Genomic DNA, 21,031 nt, shown 5'->3' on the forward strand with positions numbered 1-21,031 from the left:
GTACACTTTGCCCAGCTGGGTGAGATGCATAAAGGCATATCAGAGAGATTTCAAAATCTCCTCTCGATTCAAATTTCATATCGGGTAATAAATCCATCCCTGAACACTTCTAATGAGAAATTAATAAGAAGGATGGTGGAAGACCTTGTCTTACTACAAAATTACTTCCTGAAGCAAAGGTTCAAAATCATAACAAGACTTTTGGTTGCAGAAAGAAATCTCTGAACGCTGTCCTTCACTGTTGAAAAAGGTCAAGATGTTCTTTATTGCCTTTCCGACATGATATTTAGTGGAGCGCGGTTTCAGTACAGTTGCCCAACTTCTTTCAAATCAACAGACCGACTACAAATTACTGAACGTGGGGATCTGAGACTGCTGAGTAACATTCAGACTGATGTTGAGAAGCTGATATTACTGCACCAAACCCATCTATCTGACTGAAAGGTGAAAAGGCAATGAAGTAGTGAATGGTTAGACTACTAGTTTACACTCTAAAATTGTTTATGAATTTTTCTACTGTAATTAAATAAAGCATCACTTTCTTGTAGTTTTAAATAGACTAGTATATATTTTTTTGCAATTATTTTCACTGTTTTGAATTTGCAGTTTCTGTTTTCTTTCACTGTGCAACGTAAATCAAAATTCTTTATGGTTTTTATGTAATTACTGGAAAGGAAGAGGGGGATTGTTACAAGGATTTACTTAAGTATTAGCCATCAATAATAAAAATCAGTTGGGCACAGAGAGAACCTGAATTTACTGACAAGAACCTTTATTTGCTCAACTAACAAACACGTGGATTTACAAAGTGAAATACCTGTGTGCACATCCACTAGGCTTTTCTGACTTTCTGTGAGCAGTCAAAAAAGAGAAAAGGTAATACCCAGGAAAAGGAGTCTAGGCTGCCCAAGTGTTCTTCTTAATCCTGACTTAGTCTCCACATATCAGGCGTGAGGTCATCCACTTCTGTGATGGTTGGTCTCCACCGAGTTGTCACTGACTGTGCTCTCAAAATTCAACATTCTTATTCTTTTCTTTATCAGATCAATCTATTACCTTTCAGTTTCATTGACCAAGGATTATCCGACTGACCTATGTTAGCTTCTTATTGGAAGTGGCCAAGGCTACAAGCTTTATTGCTTTATGGCTATTTCCACCAGCCGTGTCATCTAGGTAATATCTTTTGTTCTCTCTAACTCAGACTGATTCAACCCAGTCCAATCAGATCAGCCAAACATTGGACCCAGGCAACCAGATCACAGGCTGTTCCTTCGGCATGCCCGCCCGTTTGCATAATAAGCAGTATCTTATTTGAGAAAGCTCTCAGGTTTAGCAGATGATCAGCAGTAGAATTCATGTTCGCACTCAGTTGTTCTGAATATGTTATTCCTGAAAGGAAAAAAAACAGTTCACAAAATGGCGGCTGCATGAAGAATCTCAGAAACTGGTCGCCTCCAGTCCTACAACCACAATGCTAGAACAAATACTCTTCCTTTGACAGGTTCCACTGCCTTTGCCTCATACCTGTTTTCTGATTTGTAAATTGTAGTTCTTTCTTGCTAACAGCCTATTGGGGATGTGGTCTGGGAGTCAAGGGGATGGTAACCCATAAAAGCTTTGGGAAACACTGTTATAATTTTTTCTTGCAGCAGTAGTCATTGATATATATCAGATTGTTCAGAGGGTTGTGTCAAGGAGACCTGGGTGCAGTTCCCCACCAATTCCTCTATTTTCAGTCTCCAGTCCTGTGTTTGTCAAGCTCATTCAAGTGAATTGGCACATTGGTCAGTCGTTAGTTTGGTCAACCTACTATTGACTATTAATTCTGTCACAATACACCCAAGCTTCAGCTTTGCATTTACTTTCCACATAGATACCCCAAAGGTGTGACCAGTTCCAAGTTTCAAATATGACAGGCTTATTGCTAAAAGATGCACTGTGCCTTTGGCTCAAATCTAGCTTCAATCTGGATACTTAAATCATTTTATTCTCTGACAAAATTAATCCCTATGATGCACTATTTCAGTCTGACAGTGGACCCTGGTGAATTGCTGAAATGTCACTGGCTAAATTGCTGAGAGACATTCAGCATTTTTGGTTCTTATTCAGACTTCCAGGATCCGTGGCATTTTTGCATTTGTACTTTTTTTAACCATTGCTTTAACTTTTAGCACCTATCATACCAAATTTTGACAAACAAGCTTGTCAGGGAACTTTGAGGAAACATCCCTGTTCAAATCTTGTCACAAGTTTGAGTCTTTCATCAATGCAGCCAGATTTATTAAAGGAATCATTATTCCCATTGCTTTGCTGTACACTATTTTTATTTATTTTATTATGAACTGGCTGTGTTGCATCTTTTCATGGAATTTAATGAGAGAATAAACTTAAAATAGCAATGATTGTTGTGACACAGTTTTCCTGGGTTATTTTAGTCTTTTGAAAGGAAGGGGAGGTGAAGGATGACTTTTATACTACATTTTCTGAGAAACAATTTGGTGTGTATAAAAAGCCCAGAATAACTCAAAAACAGTATTAGTTCAGCACTACTAAGTGTAATGATGGAAATCTGATCACATTTAACTAAGATAAATCAAAATGACGTGGGTAACCCTAGGTAATTTCTAAGGTTAGGATATGTTTAGCACAGCTTTGTGGGCCAAAGGGCCTGTATTGTGCTGTAGGTTTTCTATGTTTTTATGTTTAACGCCTTATTCTGACATACACCACTTTATCATTGTAGCAGAAGAAATTCATTACAGGAATTACTCTAAGCCCAACATATAAATGATTCTAAAACCTGGACTATATATAGTGTGCATTTGAAGGCACTAGGAAAATATCAGGGATTGATTTCCACATGATTTCAGTCTTGTGTTTCAAGGTTTTGTCACTTAGCATTCAAAATTGAGGAAGTAAAATGGAGTAGACATGGGCTTCACAGGAGTAGCTAGAGAGTGTTCTCCATCTTCCTCTGGTGCTCCCCTCCCCCTTTCTTTTTTCCAAGGCCTTCCGTCCCATGATACTCCCCCTTCTCCAGCCTTGTATCCCTTTTTCCAATCAACTTCCCTGCTCTTGGCTTCATTCCTTCCCCTCCTGTCTTCTCCTATCATTTCGGGTCTCCCTCTCCCTCTCCCACTTTCAAATCTCTTACTATCTCTTTTTTCCATTAGTCCTGACGAAGGGCCTTGACCTGAAACGTCAACTGTACTTCTTCCTCTAGATGCTGCCTGGCCTGCTGCATTCCACCAGGATTTTGTGTGTTGCTTGAATTTCCAGCATCTACAGATTTTCTTGTGTTTGAGTGTTAGTAGATGGTTGCCTCTCTGACTGGAGGCTCTTGACTAGTGCTGTGCTATAAAGATTGGTGCTGGGTCTGTTGGTGTTTGTCATCTATATCAATGATCTGGATGATAATGTGGAAAACTGGGTCAGCAAGTTTGCAGATGACACCAAGACCGGGTGTGTAGTGTAGTGGTCCCCAACCTCTGGGCCGCGGACCGATACATTGCCGCGAAGAATACAGTGGTGCAGCGGTAGCCGGAATGCACCCAGCACACCTTTAAGAAAAAAGCCGAAAAAAACAAGCTAATTAATTAGGTGCCGTGGCTTGTTTATTTCGGCTTTTTTCTTAAAGATGTGCTGGGTGCATTCCGGTTACCGCTGCATTCTTCGCGGCAATGTATCAGCCCGAGGCCCGGAGGTTTAGGACCACTGGTGTAGTGGATAGTGAGGAAAAGTACCATGGCTTGCAGCAGGTTCTAGGCCAGCTGGAAAAATGGGCTGAGAAATGGCAGATGGAAATTAATGCAGACAAGTGTGAGTTGTTGCTCTTTGGGAGGACAAACCAAGGTAGGTCTTGTACAGTGATCAGTAGAGCAGGGAGGAGTGTTGTGGTATAAATAGATCTGGGAATACAGATCCATAATTCCTTGAAAATGGCGGCACAGGTAGATAGGTTCATAGAAAAAACTTTTGGCACACGGCCTTCATAACATCCCAATTCCTCATTGATTTATGTTGAAATTCTGTAAGACAATGGAGAGGGCTAATTTGGAGTATTGTGTCCAGTTTTGGTCACTTACCTAAGGAAAGATGTAAATAAGATTGAAAGAGTACAGAAAAAATTTAGAAGGATGTTGCCGGGACTGGAGGACCTGAGTATAGGGAAAGACTGAAAAGGTTAGGATTTTATTCCCAAGAACATAGAAGACTGGCAGGAAAGCTGATAGAGGTATATAAAATTATGAGGGATCTCGACAGGGTAAACACAAGCAGGTGTTTTCCACTGAGGCCAGATGAAACTAAAATTAGAAGTCATGGGTTAAGGTTGAAAGGTGAAATCTTTAAGGGGGAACGTAAGGGGGAACCTCTTTATTCAGAGGGTGGTGAGAGTGTGGAACAAGCTGCTAGCACAAGTGGTGGATGCAAGCTCAATTTCAACATTTAAGAAAAGTTTGTATAGGTACACGGATAGGAGGGGATGGAGTGCTATGGCCCCAGTGCAGGTCATTGGGAATAGATAGATTAATGAGTCGGCACAAACTAGATAGGCCAAAGGGCCTGTTTCTATGTTGTAGTGTTCTATGACTTTATGACTCTAAGGTACTCCAAATTCTTTATATGTATACGTAAATTCACATTGGTGCCCTATTCCAGGCCAAGCTCCAGAATACTGAGGCCTACCAGTCAGTGATGGTAAGAGTAGGCAGCTACAAGTTCCTGGGCATCAATATTTTGAGAATCTACCCAGGGCCCAACACACTGATGCAGTCACCATTAAGGCTTGCCAATGGCTCTTTGTAGTTGGGAGTTTGATAAGATTTGGTATGTCATCAAAGGCCTCTTACAAATTTCTATAGACATACAGTGAGGAGTAATCTGATTGGTGCACTGTAGCCTCTAATGAACAGGATCGCATGAGGCTGCACAGATTGTAGACTCAGCCAGCTCCAGCATCACCTGAGGACATCTTCGAGAGATGGTGCCTTAGGAAGGCTGCATCCCTCACTAAAAACACATTAAACACATGCCCTCGCCTCATTACATCCATCAGGGCAGAGGTACAGGAGCCTGAAGACTTGCAATCATTGATTAAGGAATAGCTTCTTTTCCTCCATCAGATTGCTAAAAACTCCATGAACCCACAAGCACTATCTCCTTATGCTTCTTTTGCAGTTTTTTTTATTTTTGTAATTTATAGTAACTTTGTGTGTTTGGACTGCATTGCTGCTGCAAAACAAAACATTTCCCATCATATCAGTGATCATAAATGTGATTCAAGTAGTTACTCTCAGACAAGTCTGTTGGGCAGGCTAATTCCTGTGCCCAACACCAGCCTCGTGAAACAGACACACTATTTCAAGTTGTGTCACAGGAAGAAATTACCAGATGAATAAAGGTAAGCATTCAAGGATGTGTTCAAAAGCTTCTTGAAGGAACACAACATCCCCATTTAAGAATTCCTGGCTCATGAGCACTCGGAATGTAGAAGGAGCATCCAGAATGGTACAGAGAACTTAAAACGCACGCGTCAGGAGCTCTATGTAGATGGAGGAAAGAAAACACCACCTCACATACTACCCATCCAGTTGTCTCATCAGGGACCTCATGTCCCATTATAGGATAGTCTGCTGAACACACATTGAATCATGAAGGAGGCATAACAGAGACCATACTTCATTAGGAGTTTGAGAAGATTTGTTATGTCATCAAAGTCTCCAGAAATTTTTTATAGATGCGCAATGGAAAACATTCTGACTGGTTGAATCATCACTCCAATACATAGAGTCAAAAGGGGGTTGTAGACTCAACCAGCTCATCACAGACACAAATCTCCCCACCATTAAATATATCTTCAAAAAGTAGTATTCATCATTAAAGATTCTCATCACCCAGGACATGACCCCTTCTCATTATTACCATCAGGTTGGAGGTACAGGAGACTGAAGACCCACACTCAATGTTTTAGAAACCAGTTTCTTTCCTTCTGCCATCAGATTTCTGACCAGTTAATGAATACTAACTCATAATTTATCTTTTGCATTATTTATTTATTCTTATTTGCAACTTAATATGAGTTTTGTGTACTACTGCTAAAAAAACAACAAATTTCATGACTGGTCAGTGATTATAAATCTAATTCTAATCCTTGTCTCATTAGTCACCTCAAAACTATCTGAACATTAGGTAAACATTCATCTTTGATCTCAAAAGATTGCCAAACAAAAAATTTATTGAACAACTGAGACTCTGGAGAAAATGGGTTACCAATATGTCTCAACACTTTGTAGATATGAGCAGATCCTTCTCAAAGACAGTAAGCTTTATAATATGAGTGTGCTAATTACTAACTGTGATTTAGATGTTATGTGAATGTCCTTTGGAAGTTCAAAGAGAAGCCTGACTGAGTTACTCAACTCTGGAAGGAAATGAATGTTCTCATGTTAATAGTTTTGCAACTTTTACCAATGTTGATATAAACTTTCTCCTCTGATTCCAATTTGATACTTGGATCAGATAATGAATTGATATCTTATAGGTTGTTTCATGCCCCACTAGATTTGTCTTTTTTTTAAAGCTGATGTACCATAGAACACAGAAGTTAGTTATCAGCCTGCAATGTGAGGAATTGGGAGTTCAATGAAAATACAGTTCTTCCTGTGAATAACTGCACTTTAACCTAGTAACCTTCTAGGATTTCTTGTAGAATATGTTTTATATCAGCAAATATTTTGAACTAATCAGGCAGACAAAACTGATTTTAATTTCTTGCTGTTTTCCTTGCCAAACATACTTTCTCCCTAACTGTCAGATTTTACCCTAGGTAACACCTCGCCATAAAACAACATTTGATTTTATTTTATGACCATTACATTCAATAAAAGCCTCATTATTTGATGGTGAATGGTTATTCAGAATACTCATACAAAACTAATATGTACAAAATTTGCTAGGAAAATTGTGTGCTAAAATGAGATAAATTACAACATACAAATGATATAATTTATGAAAAATGTTTTCTCAAAGTTATTACACAATGTCCAATTGAAATTCCATAGAATTTCTTGTGGTGACGGAGCTACATTCACCCAAGCAAGTAGCGAGCATTCCATTACACTCCTAGTCAATGACAGAATGGCTTTGAGATGCCTGAAGATGAGGAAGTTATGACAGTAACATCAGAAGACAATGATCTGCTCTGGTAGCCAGAGTACTAAGTGCTTGCCCACTGATCAATGGTGCCCAAGATGGTAATTGCATTGAAATAGAGAATCATTATGTCATAGTCATTTCATCACAGTACAGAGACGTGCACTTCAGCCCACTATGTGCTTGCTGACTATTGAGTGCTCATCTATTCTCATCCTGCTTTCCAGCATTTTGACCCATTGCCTTCTATGTCTTGGCAAATTAGGTGCTTGTCTAGGTGCTTCTTAAAAAATGATGAGAATCACCATCTCCACCACTTCCTTAGGCAATGTATTACAAATTCCGGCCATCCACTGGGTGGGACAAAACGTTGTTCTCAAGATCCTCTCTGAATCTCCTACACTTTAATACAATGCTTTCTGATTTTACATACCTCTACCACAGAGAATTACTTTTACCCTCTATACATTAATCTGTTCCCTCCGCCTTCCTACTCTTATTCTTTTTCACTCCCAGCCTGTCTCGGTATTCCTCAAAACTGAGGCACTTCATCCCTGGCAACATCTGGGTGAATCTTCTGTGTATCCTTTCTGGTGCAATCATATCCTTCCTTCATTTGAGTGATAGTACTCCAGTTGTGGTTTAATTAATGTTTTTTTTTTAAATAACTTATGCCATAACCTAGAAAAAGGCAATGGCAAACCACTTCAGTAGAAAAATTTGCCAAGAATGGTCATGGAAAGAACAGGATCACCCACGTCATATGACATGGTACATAACAAATGAATGGACCATAACCTGGAAACACAAGATACTGCAGATGCTGAAATCTGGAGAAAAAACATACAGCTGAAAAAACTCAGCAATAAAGCAGCATCTGCACCAGTTCTAATACAGGGTCTTGACCCAAATGTTCAACCATTCCTTTGCCTTCCCCCAAGGGATGTTATTTGACCTGCTGAGTTCTTCCATCAATTTGTTTACTTTAATATGCAGTATATACATTAACCTCCGCACGCTTATATTCTGTTAGTTCAATAGTTGCTCTTATGGTTTTATTTTGCAGTTGTCTTCAGATTATGTAAACTGTAATTTTTGTTGTTCAACCTATTGAATTATACATACCTATTAGTAGCAGGTTTATTTAAAATTCAACCTTCCATTAAATTAAAGTTACAGTGATATGAATCCAGCCAAACGTACACAAGGCAATTGGTGCTTTTCCTGTCACTGTTCAGTAAAACAAGCTGCAATTTTAATGTCTTCCCCATCACCGAGTACATGCAGCCGCACCATCTAAAGTACTACATTTCAGTGATGGTGACTTCTGTGAAACACTGCAGAACGCTAGTACCATATAAAATCACATTGAAGTTACAACATAGCAAAAGGCTATTCAGCTCAATTCCTCAATGCTGTTGGTTATGTCCTTTCCACCAGATTCATCTAATCTACTTTACATATTAATTCACCATCATAAATTTATCCACATTGAAGGCATCAAAACCATTTGCCTTAATTTGCTCCAAGAGAGAGAATTTTGTGCGTTTTAACCACTCTGGGTAAAGGTGAATCTTCTGTGCCCACACTGAATTGATAATTGTCTATTGTACAATTATTAATGGTAGATATTGATACTCCCACAAGCTGTAGATATCAACTCTGTGTCCACCTGATAGAATTAGTTCAGCAAAGAGACAAAACTTCCAAAAGGTGTCAAAAATTAGCAATATTGTACCTTTTTAAAAAAATATGAAATAGACAGGGACTCAAAAATTTCAATACAGATCACATATGGTCAATATGAGGCACCAATACTGCTGCGATTATTTAATTTGCATATCAGTAGACTTGATATTAGAAGATCTATTATGTAATCAGTTGGATGAGATTTAAACTTAGACTTTATGTAAGCCAAAAATATACAATTAATATAACTAATGATACAATTTTAGTTCCAGATCTGTGGAAAATGTTTGCTGTTGGACCAGCGAATCTGATGCACATCTAATTGTAGTGACTAAAGTTGGGAAACGAAAATGTGTAACAAGATACATGTAAAAGTGAAATAGTTCCAAGAGTTATAAAGCTCCTTCAATTGTGTCGAAAAGAACGTAAGACATACATTTAAAAGAGAGACAAGAATAAAAGAATCAATTAATTCAACATTTTTTTCTAACTTTTTGGTATTTGTTTAGGAGTTAGAGTTCCAACATAACATTTTTACACTGTTAATATATGTAATAGAGGACAACAAGTATCTGCCTCAAGTATCACTTTATTCTATGCCTCATTATTTATATATGTAGTGCAATCTGCTTCTATTAAGTTGCTTTGTGATACGTCACATTCTGTGCATCACTTTACAGTGTTAAATATGAGATGTTTTAAGAATGTAAACTGGTGTACACATTTCCTAGAACATTGAAAAGGAGCCTCACAAAAAGTATGATGTTTCTGGGGAACTTAAAGTTTTTAAGACAACTTGACTTTGTACTGAAATGTCATTTGAGATGATTCTCTAAGATGAACTCCCAACTAATTTTTCTAGACTAAGGATAAGCGTAAAGGAGTTAGAGACCTAGGGTGTGACTTGCACATCTCTTTGAAAAAAAAATATTTTGAATCATTGAGAATATATCACTATTACCTGATACATATATCATTATACCTCTACTTGCCAATATTTTAAACAACTTAACTCAAATTCACCTCAACATATATTCCTTAACGTATGCAACTAAAAGGCATTTTCCTCACAATGTAAAATATTTTGAAATCATTAAAAAATGCCCAACTGATGTATTTTTATATGCTGATAATAAAATGACACGCTAAGCTTTCAGGCCAGATTCTACTGTCTGTAGTAGGCTCTTCTGAATAAAATCACCAGTGTTAGTCATTTCATTAAGCCTTGAACACACTGTTCAATGCAGAAGTGCCAGACTTACTACAATGATCTATTTGGTAGCAAAGTGCTGTCTTGCTGTGGTTTTATTGACTCCTGAGTCAGGATCACGGTGGCTATGGATCAGCTATGCAAAGCTGATGTCCTTTAGACAGTTGGGCAGATGAGAGACAAAGAACAAGTTAATCTTTTTTAAAGTATTATGTTGCTTTGCTTTAAGGTTTTCGTGTACAGAAGTATTTTCAGGTAAATTATAGTTAAATCAGTCACATTAACATATTAACATTTTTATTTTTAGTTCAAATGTAATTGCTTTTAAATTACTATGAATGATAGAGATATTTAAAAACTATAAATATCTCACAATTATTTTACAACTTGTGTAGTAGGGTTGAGGCTTTGCCAATGGTTAAAGCTTTCAGTACAGTTTTTAGGAGTGGTGTTTGCTCATTGAAAGGTATCTGTTACTACAGAAACCTCATCATTAAAGTCTTGCATGCTCAGTGCCAGTAAAACATAGAAAATGCACTTTTCATTCATACTGTACACATGTTATATCATTTTAAATAAAGGACTCCTTTATCTCTTGTTTTTACAAAACCACTCATTTGCAGTGGATCAATTTCTCCTTTAAAGTAGCAGAACAGTTAATACATACTGTATACAGAGAATGTTTGTCCAAGTACTTACATAATAGCACTTCTGGTATTGCATAATTTACTTGCAGTTCAAACACTTCAAATTTAGTTGAAGTACCTTGAAATTATAGGATTGTTCTATTTTGGAAACTGTTGTGGGTACGCATTAAATAACTGTGTTAGAAATCATTTTTGAGTCTGTGCTTCTCAGCAGTGTATGTCATGTGTTTGAAATTGGGATTTTAAATGAAAAAGTAGCTACTGGTACATATGTTTCTCCACATAGGTGCTGGGCATGCATACAGGTGAAGGAAGTACAACACATGCAAGGAGTGTGTGGTGCAATTTGCTTCCAAAATTCAGTTCTGTTGAAGACAATATAACCAAAGTTTGGAAGTGGAATACTACAAGTGCAGCTACACTGCATGCTTAGGGAAAATGTCTCTTGGGCAAATTTTCTTTCAAGAATATTTAAAGAATGTTTGTGGAAGTATGATAGCCTTGTTAGTATATCTACAATATACAAATGCACTTAGTTCAAATGTCAATATGAGCTGGCCTCAAGACAACCCAGCATGCGCCAGTGGGAATTATTACAGGTATTAAAGTACTGAGCAGGAAAAACATTGAACAGGGAAAGCAATATGGCAAGCTTACAGAATAGTCTAATGATGCACTTGTTCACAGCAGTAATTCCATCTTTTTTCTTTGTTTTTCAGATTATACTAATAACTTGAACTCAAGAAAACAAACATCCAATAAATTATGAATGTTGAACAAGATGACATTGCATCCACAGCAGATGATGATAGGTCCAAAGTTTAACAGGGCGATACTCGACCCTTTATTTGTGCTGCTGTTGGCTCTACAACTTCTTGTAGTGGCTGGTTTGGTTAGAGCGCAGACTTGCCCTTCCGTGTGCTCCTGTAGCAACCAATTCAGTAAAGTGATCTGTACGCGACGGAACTTGAGAGAAGTGCCGGATAGCATCTCCATTAACACACGCTACCTGAACCTGCAAGAGAACAGAGTCCAAGTAATCAAAGCTGACAGCTTCAAGCACTTAAGGCACCTGGAGATTCTACAGTTAAGTAAGAACCACATCCGGCAGATTGAGGTTGGAGCCTTCAATGGCCTGACAAATCTCAACACCCTGGAGCTATTTGACAACCGCCTTTCCACCATCCCCAGCGGAGCTTTTGAGTACCTATCCAAACTGAAAGAGCTGTGGTTGAGGAATAATCCCATTGAAAGTATACAATCGTATGCTTTCAGTCGAATTCCTTCTCTAAGGAGATTAGATTTAGGTGAGCTGAAAAGACTTGAATATATCTCAGACAGAGCCTTTGAAGGTTTGTCAAATCTAAGATATCTGAACCTTGGTATGTGTAATCTTCGGGAAATCCCAAACCTCATGCCTCTGATAAAATTGGAGGAACTGGAACTATCAGGGAATCGGCTTTCATTAATCCGACCGGGCTCCTTTCAGGGTTTAACTAACCTGCAGAAACTGTGGATGATGCATGCTCAGATCCAGGTGATTGAGAGGAATGCCTTTGATGACCTTCAGTCACTAATAGAGCTTAACTTGGCACACAATAACCTGACTCTGCTGCCTCATGACCTCTTCACACCCCTTCATCATCTAGAGCGGGTCCACTTGCATCACAACCCATGGAACTGCAATTGCGATATCTTGTGGCTGAGCTGGTGGCTGAAGGAGATTGTACCCTCCAACACAACATGTTGCGCTCGTTGTCACGCACCTCCTAGTTTAAAAGGGAATTACATTGGAGAACTGGACCAGAACAAATTCAACTGCTACGCTCCAGTAATTGTAGAGGCTCCCACTGATCTCAATCTGACCGAGGGAATGGCTGCAGAGTTGAAATGTCGAGCCTCAACCTCCATGACCTCAGTGAGTTGGATTACTCCCAATGGCACAATTATGACTCATGGAGCATATAAAGTTCGTATTTCCGTGCTGAACGATGGCACGTTAAATTTCACAAATGTGACTGCGGAGGACACGGGATTGTATACATGTCTGGTGAGCAACTCTGCAGGAAATACAACAGCTTCAGCCACTCTGAATGTGACTGCTACAGAAAACAGCACTTTCACTTATTTTACAACTGTTACAGTGGAGACTATGGAGCCATCTGTACAGGTGCACACGACGGATGATAAATTTAGGCCTACACCTTTCAGCGAGTGGGATACAACATTTGTAACGACCTCCTTGACTCCTCGGAGCACAAAGTCAACAGAAAAGACAATCACTGTTGCTATTACAGATGCAGGAGAAAATCTCATACCTGGCTTGGATGAGGTGATGAAAACTACAAAGATTATTATTGGTTGCTTTGTTGCCATCACACTAATGGCGGCAGTGATGTTAATCATTTTTTACAAAATGCGCAAACAGCATCACCACCAGAATCACCATGCTCCCACCAGGACCATCGAGATCATCAATGCAGAAGATGACATCACAGGAAGTACTGCTGTGGAGAGTCACCTGACCATGCCCACGATAGAGCATGAGTATATAAACCATTATAACTCTTATAAAGCTCCTTTCAACCACACTACCACAGTAAACACAATTAACTCACTACACAGCTCTGTGCATGAACCATTATTGATGCCAATGAACTCTAAGGACAATGTGCAAGAGACACAAATATGAGCGGGGGGATAAAATACACAAATTTACAAATGACAAACAGGACAAGGCTGATTCTACTGTTTAAAAGAAGTGTCTTTAAAGAGGTTTATTTATTAAAAATAATTCTATTGTGATCTAAAACAGAGACAATTATGTGTATTCCAAACACTGATTTGACATGATGCTGCGCCCAATAATTTAGTCATCACCATGTTTTTCATAGGAGATTTTGATTCTCTAAGGGACTATTCAGATATTTTGTAAGGATTATGTTTCACATGGGGTTTTTATGGTGAATTCTAGTGGTGAGATTCAGTCTGTTTTGTCTCATTCTGTTATTTCATGACTCTCACAACCGGTAATGACAGAGAATGCAGTATTAGAGGTAGATTTATATTAAATCTTTTATTTTCCATGTATCATCTTGTTCTATATTTACAAACAGAATCATTCTGTGAAGATTGCTTGTAAAAAAAATCAAAAAAAAAACACATACCCATGATCTTTTAAACAATTCTAGATCCAGAATTTGTAGTTAAGTACTAAATAAGATTATAAATAAACTATTGTTGGTTTTCAGTACCTTCAGATATCAAAATTAATGGTTCTGAAGTTGGAATTTGACACTGTATTTGCAATATTCAGTAACATATTAACCCAGTTCAGAGGGAATCAATACTTCAAATTTGATTAGCTCAATTCTAATTTAATTGGTATAATAACCACATTATCTTTTTTTTTCTCATTTTGTCATGTTAACATAGCACAAGGCTGTGGAGGTATGGCAAGCAGTAACAAATATTTTGGGGAAAGAAAGATGCAAAGACAGATAGGATTTCCTGTTAATACGTACCCAATGTACATTGCATGGGTACTCAACACATAATTGTCAGGTTTTTTTTGAGAAAAGCATTCAGCACATAATGCAGGACCCACTTGAAGATTATGAAGCTTACATCACACTAAAGGTTATTCCACTGAAGACATATCATCAGGATAAACTGTCACAACCAGAATTGAAGATTGTGCATGGAATCACTTTATCAAGGGATTAAATATACACCTAATTCTTAAACAGATTACAGGTTGTGTTAAGAAATGGCACACTAATTGCCATAATATGTTTTGATTTATATGAATGGATTAAAAAGGGTTTTAATCTCTATGTCCCATTTTATTGCATAACATTTCCCCCCCAAAAATCTACAATACATTTGGTTTGCACAAATAATGGAATTTTTACATTGTTCTCGGGTCAACTTCCTGTCTAACAGTATAAAGTGAGTGGTTAAGTGCCACCTCATGATAACAAGGGAGGCATATTAAGCATCACTTTGTCATCAATGCCCGCATGCAATAAATAAAATAATTAAATACCATTCAATTTTTCCAGTTCATCTCAAGATAAGTAATGACCACTGCATTTAAAGACACTGGGGATTAGAAATTGAACCCTATTAAAGTGTATTTATATTACTTTGAACATTTTCTATAAAAATGGAGATAACCAATCTTCACATTATATGAAGTAAAGTATTAGTTACCAGTCAATCATTTCTCTTTCCTTCTCCTTCATTATGTGATGATTATTCTAGTCATATTGTTTACAGTATTTATAAACTTACGATGCCCTTAATGGAATAAAATTACAGCTTTGTCTTTGAAGAATATCATTTCATCTGAATAGATTTGCATTAATATTAAGAGTTCATTTTTTTTAAGATGTTATGATGTGTGATCCGAGCTTCCAAGATTTAATTAAAAACTCTTAACACCTCATTTAAAAATAATTTGTAATGTAACCAATTAACCACATTTGCCAGTACTCCTGGGAAGAACATTCTGTCAATTTATGATGTAAAAATGGTATAGAAATGCAAGTTGTTATGCTTCCATTGTGCTTTTGTTGGAAGTAGCACCTCATACTTACGTCCTGATATTTTGATACCTTGGTAAGTTTTGATACAAGAGCGATGAGGAACCATTTGACCTTTGTTTTCACTCTCTTTGCATGGATCAAACTTATACCAATACTCTAAGAGATTAAAAAGTCCTAGTCAAGGTCATTTTGAGCTTGTAATTTAAATTAAATTATCTTTTTTTTTTTGTTTGGCAGGAAAGCCTTAGGAAGATTGCCTGGTATTTGATTTCAACATCTAAAGAAGCTAAAAAGCACATTCAGATATTCAGAAAATCAGGCCACGTTGCAAATCAGACCTGAAGAACATGGGGTCAGAGATATGCTTATTAAGGCCAATTATCTGAGTTACTTTGAATTAATAAGGAAAAAGCTATTGGGCAAGAACAGAGGATGATCATATCTGTTCCCTTGGAGAAGTAAGGGAAGAATAATGATTATGACAATGTTTAGAATGTATTTATAATATACCTGTTGCATTAAATTTCCAGGAAAATAGGTATTATGAAATTCTGTCTGCTAATTTCAGAAGACATAGTTAAAAGAAGACTGTTCAGTCAAATAATTTTTTTATAAATTTATATAAAACCGAAAACACTAAAGTCTAGGATAGCTGCTCATGCTTTCTACTGTCAGTATTTGACACAATTTGCATCATCAAGTGAAACCTGATACAAAAATGTAACTAAGCAGTTCTCCATGGTAACAGTGGCCCCCAAGCATTACCTCTTGAAACATTATTCAAAAGTATGCGTAATTATTGCAAAATAACTGCATGCTTAGATTTCAGGGAAAAAAACAATCACAGATGAAGTGAGAGCTCAGATCATAATAAGCAAATAAAAAGGAATAACACTAGCATGTTATCTTAAATGTGTTAAACCCACCATTGTAGATGCTTCTAAAAATCTCACATTTTACTCAATGCTATTTACTAAGATAATTGGAAATGCATTATATAGGAAATGACTTCTATTTTTTTTTGTATTTCCACTATCACATTTATCTTGTCATATACTTAATGGCCACTTTATTAGGTACCCCCTCTACCTAATAAAGTGGCTGCTGAGAGTATGTCTGTGGTCTTCCGCTCCTGTAGCCCATCCACTGCAAGGCTTGAATTGCTGTGCATTCGGAGATTCCTTCTGCACACCATTCTAGTGACACTTGATTATTAAATTGCTGTTGCCTTTTTACCAGCTTGAACCAGCCTTGCCATTCTCCTCTGAGCTTTTTCATTAACAAGGCTTTTTTGCCTATAGAACTGCCACTCACTGGACATTTTTTTCTGGGTTTTTTTGCACCATTCTCTATAAGATCTAGAGCCTGTAGTGTGTGAAAATCCCCGAAGATCAGCAGTTTCTGAGATTCTCAAACCACCCTGTCTGGCACCAACAATCATTCCACAGTCAGCTATTCAGATCACATTTCTTCCCCGTTCTGATATTGGTCTGAACAACAACTGAACCTCTTGAACATGTCTGCATGCTTTTATGCACTGAGTTCCTGCCACGTGTTTGGCTGATTTGATATTTGCATTAATAAGCAGGTGTACCTAATAAATTGGCCACTGAGTATAGATGAACTAGTCCAGTAAGATGGCGGCGCGCTCGAACGCAGCAGCTTCTCTGGGTCCAAACAAAAGTGTGATTATTTGTAATTCATATCTTTTACACAATCGCTCGTTATCAAGAACGTCGACTACTGCAAGTCTACCCCACTAATGAGCTGCTGGATAGCAATGATAGCTTGTGGCTTCAGCTACCCAGGGAAAAAGGCACCAATAGTGGTGTGCGGAGGACGGTGCGGGTGATGGTCTTGGATGTTTTTGTGGTGTTCGCAAGACCCAGTTGTACGGTGGTAACGTAGAATACTGTGAGTCCAGTTCACTGGTTCATTGGGGAGACCGGTGCTGGCGGAGCTACATGGCCTTGGTTGAGGTGCGAATCAGGCCTCATTCATGCCTTGTGGTCGCCTGTTACGGACCAGGCTCAAACATACCCCAGGGATGCCTGTTGAGGAAGGAGACACCAGAGCTGGCTGAGTGCCACTGGATTCCATGGTGGGATGCAAGCTAGCCCCTCCCGTCAGTTCTGTCCTCCAGTATTCGCTCAATGGAAGACAAGCTGGACTGCGTTCATCTGCAGCTATACTGCCTGATATGAGGAACTGCTGCAGTCTGTTCTTGCAGAAACATGGCTCCAGGACAACATCCATGCGCCATCAATCTACAGACTATGACACTCAAAAGCTTGGGCAAGATTATTATTGTTTTAATATTATTTTTGTAACTATGTTTTTTTGCTGTCATATCTGTTTTATGTGCAGTGTGTGAATGTTGGTTCTGTGTTTTGCACCTTGGCCCCAGAGGAACACTGTTTTGTTAGGCTGTATTCATGTGTATGATTGAATGACAATTAAACTTGAACTTGAATTTAATTAATGAAAGTTGGAATTCCTTGTCTGTTATAAATCAACTTTTCTATCCATTGGCAACACCAGAGAGCCACAATTCTGCCTCCATTCAAGTTCAAACTGAATCTATAATACGATAGGATTAGAAAGACTTGAATCTGAAGGATGTTCTCAATGGTTAGAAAGCTGAGATCAAGGGATCACTGACTCAGGACATGGGGATATGCTATTTGCCACTGAGGTCAGGAGTAACGCTTTCACAGTGTGGAGAGAATCCTGTGGGATTCTCTTGCACCACAGCCTGTGGAGGACAAGTCATTGATTTTTTCAAGGAGTTAGAATATTTTTATGCTAAAGAAGTGAAGGGATGAGGGGTAAAGGCATAAACATGATACTGAAGTGGCTGATTGTGATTGTGTTCAATGACTGAAGGAATAAATTGTTTATTTTTCCTTTTGTTTTAATTATACAAATTAGTTAGTAAGATTCACCATCAATCTCACCAACTCCAGAATAGAAAATTATAATTTATCCTCCTCTTTAGCACTGTAAGAATACTTGCAACTTCTGCATGTGACTAAACTACCATTGGGCACCATGGCAACGAAGCCGTTGGCATGATACTACCAGAGCTCGGGCTGTCGGAGTTCAATTCTGATGTCATCTGCAAGGGGTCTGTACGTCCTCGTATAGAATGCACAGGTTTTCTCCGAGTATTCCTGTTTCCTTTCACAGTCCAAAGACATGCTGGTTAGTAGGTTAATTGGTCATTGTAAATTGTCCTATGATTAGGGTTAAATTGGTGGCACGGCATGAAGGGCTGGAAGGGCCTTTTCTGTGCTGTACCTCAATAAATAAATAAACAATCTGAGCAGCGAATTTGGAATAATGATTTATGATCATAAATTTTCTTAGTGATTCTAAGAACTCATTATCTGTCTTTGGCTCCATCCTTTTAATGCAATATCATTTTCCTTCAATAAAGTACATACAGTACGGGCTAATATTTTAGGTTATCAACCCTTTTCTGTTTATGAATTATGGATGCTTCATAATGCAGTCAGTACTTGAAATATCCTGCTTCACTTGTGGATCTCGGTCAATTAAAAAGGTTATTTTAATGAGTTCTTATACAATTTCTTTGAGGCTCAAAAGAGTGTTGAATAACTTTATTTTGTGAACTGCTCCCAATACATACTTAAATAAAGAATGATAAGCACATGTTGAAAGAACATGTTTAAACCAGTGATAGAATAAAGCAGGATACAGAACACACCATAAAAATGAGTGAATCCTGAAGAAGGGTCTCAGCCCGAAACATCGACAATTTACTCTTATCTATAGATGCCGCCTGACCTGCTGAGTTCCTCCAGTGTTCTGAGTGTGTTGCCATAAAAATGGATGTATGAAAAATATATTTGTGCTAAAGATCCATTCAATAAAAAAACTGTCAAATCTTCTTATTGAAAAAAGGAGAAAAAGCTACCTTTCTGCAATAGATCTTTTGTGTTGCCAGGGAATCTACAAGAGCTGGTTAAGATTAATAAAGGTAACTTTAAGATACATGTTAAGTGGAATAAGTATATCTGAGAATTTCTCCTCTCTGAAAGAAATATAAAAAGGCTGGCTAAAGGTGGGAAGACTGATTTTATGTTGCTGAGAAACCTTTTTTTAAAGGTCTTAAATGACAAAATGATTCAGTCTTTCACAGCTGAGTTAAATTAGAAAGTAATTTATGTTTGAAGCTATTTGCCTGCAATTTCAGTGGCAGTTCTTCCCCCAACCTTGCCTGCACATCCCACCATCTGCCACACATATCAGCGGTGATAGAAAAAAAGTCACAGCGACTCTTCTGACAGCACGGTAAATCTGAATATGTTTCACTTGCTGGGATGAATAAAGTGCAGAACAAGTGAGAACACCAAAAATAAAAGCTGTGTTGCATCATTACTGCGAGTTGCCAGCTGAGGTCAATTACAGGACAACAATTTAATGGCAGTGATATAATGGACTTCTATTGTACTGAAAACAATGTGAAATTCAACGCAAATTGAACAGTAAACCATCTTGTTCTCATCGGTAAAACGGCAGAATAAACAGATTTCACACAACTGGGATTTATCTATTCACATGACTTCTAAATGATTTTCACCGGAAAAACCTTTCACTACAAATGCTTAAAATATTTTGCTAATCTGGTATGACATGCCTACGGTACCAACTTTTCTCCCTCCCATAATCATTTGACAATTCCAAAATCTCCCAGTTTCCTGCCCAAATAATTTAGTGAAAGCTTCTTTGCAAGGAGAGAGCTGTTTAATGTCATGAGCTCCACCACCTGTTTCTTGATATGAATACTGTAATTTGCACAACCCTGCTGTTCCTCCTTCTAATCTATTGCTAGCTGCATCTTTGCTTGGTTTTCTTTGTGCTTCCATGGTAGTCTATATCTTTAATTACTGCTTTTCACAGGAGTTGCAACAGGAACACTACTGGAGTTTAACCAGCTGCAAAGTACGGATGAGCATCTCAAATAAAATTAGGTATTTTCATCATATTCTGGTTCTCTATCTGTTCATTTGTGGCACAGTCAAGGTTTAATCTCGCTTCTGAAAGATGACAGCTCACTGCACCACCCTCTATTCCACTACATTGGAATGTCAGCTGGGGTTTCTGTGTTTAAATCACTGTGTGGGACTTGACCTCTAACCTTCTCATCAGAGGTAACAAAGCATAGCAGTAACAGCCAGCTTATGTGTAGTGATAGGCCACACTGATTCTCACTGGGTATCCCGGGCATGATATCCATTCCCAGATCCACTAACAAAGGCTGGAAGTAGATATGATCCAACCCTGTAATTCCCACCCACCCCCCCCCAACTTGATGGTACAACTTGTTATTGGAATTTAGTCTCTCTTCATGCTAGTCAACATTCTAAAAAAAATCAGCAATTCAGTGCAAGGCAAAAATAGCAGCAGTCCCTAGGAAGTCACACTGAACCATTGCTGCAACAGAAGAGTCTTTGCACAATATAAAGTCAAGGACAATGTAAACTGAGTTGGGAACTAGGATATAGAGTAGAAAAGCTGTAGTGAGAGGGTCAGAACCATAATTTGAAGGATATTGATCTCCAGGGTCATGCCAAACATCTAGGAAAGGTCATTATCAAATCTGGAGAGCAAAAGTCAAAATGGTGTAATTGGGTGGCACTATGATGAGGGGTGTAGGAACCCCATTAGCCTGAGTTCAAGTCCTGGACTTTACAGACCCGACCTGTGGCTTCTTCCAGTTTCAGCACAGAAGTTCCTTCCATTAATTGTGGAGTCTT

At 38.1% G+C, this 21,031-nt stretch overlaps 1 protein-coding gene across 4 annotated transcripts in view; it reads left to right on the top strand.

The window, feature by feature from the left end:
• The window catches only part of lrrc4ca (leucine rich repeat containing 4C, genome duplicate a), a 504,766-nt gene extending 488,599 nt beyond the window's left edge, over positions 1–16,167 (top strand). For all 4 annotated transcript variants that reach the window (XM_063061796.1, XM_063061795.1, XM_063061794.1 and 1 more), the window contains one exon: positions 11,418–16,167. In XM_063061796.1, the coding sequence (XP_062917866.1) occupies positions 11,468–13,390 (1,923 nt within the window). In that variant the 5' untranslated portion in view covers positions 11,418–11,467 and the 3' untranslated portion in view covers positions 13,391–16,167. The remainder of the gene's footprint in view (positions 1–11,417) is intronic.
• The last annotated feature ends 4,864 nt before the right edge of the window (positions 16,168–21,031 follow it).

Source organism: Mobula hypostoma, chromosome 11 (genome assembly GCF_963921235.1).
Source record: "Mobula hypostoma chromosome 11, sMobHyp1.1, whole genome shotgun sequence".
NCBI lineage: Eukaryota > Metazoa > Chordata > Chondrichthyes > Myliobatiformes > Myliobatidae > Mobula > Mobula hypostoma.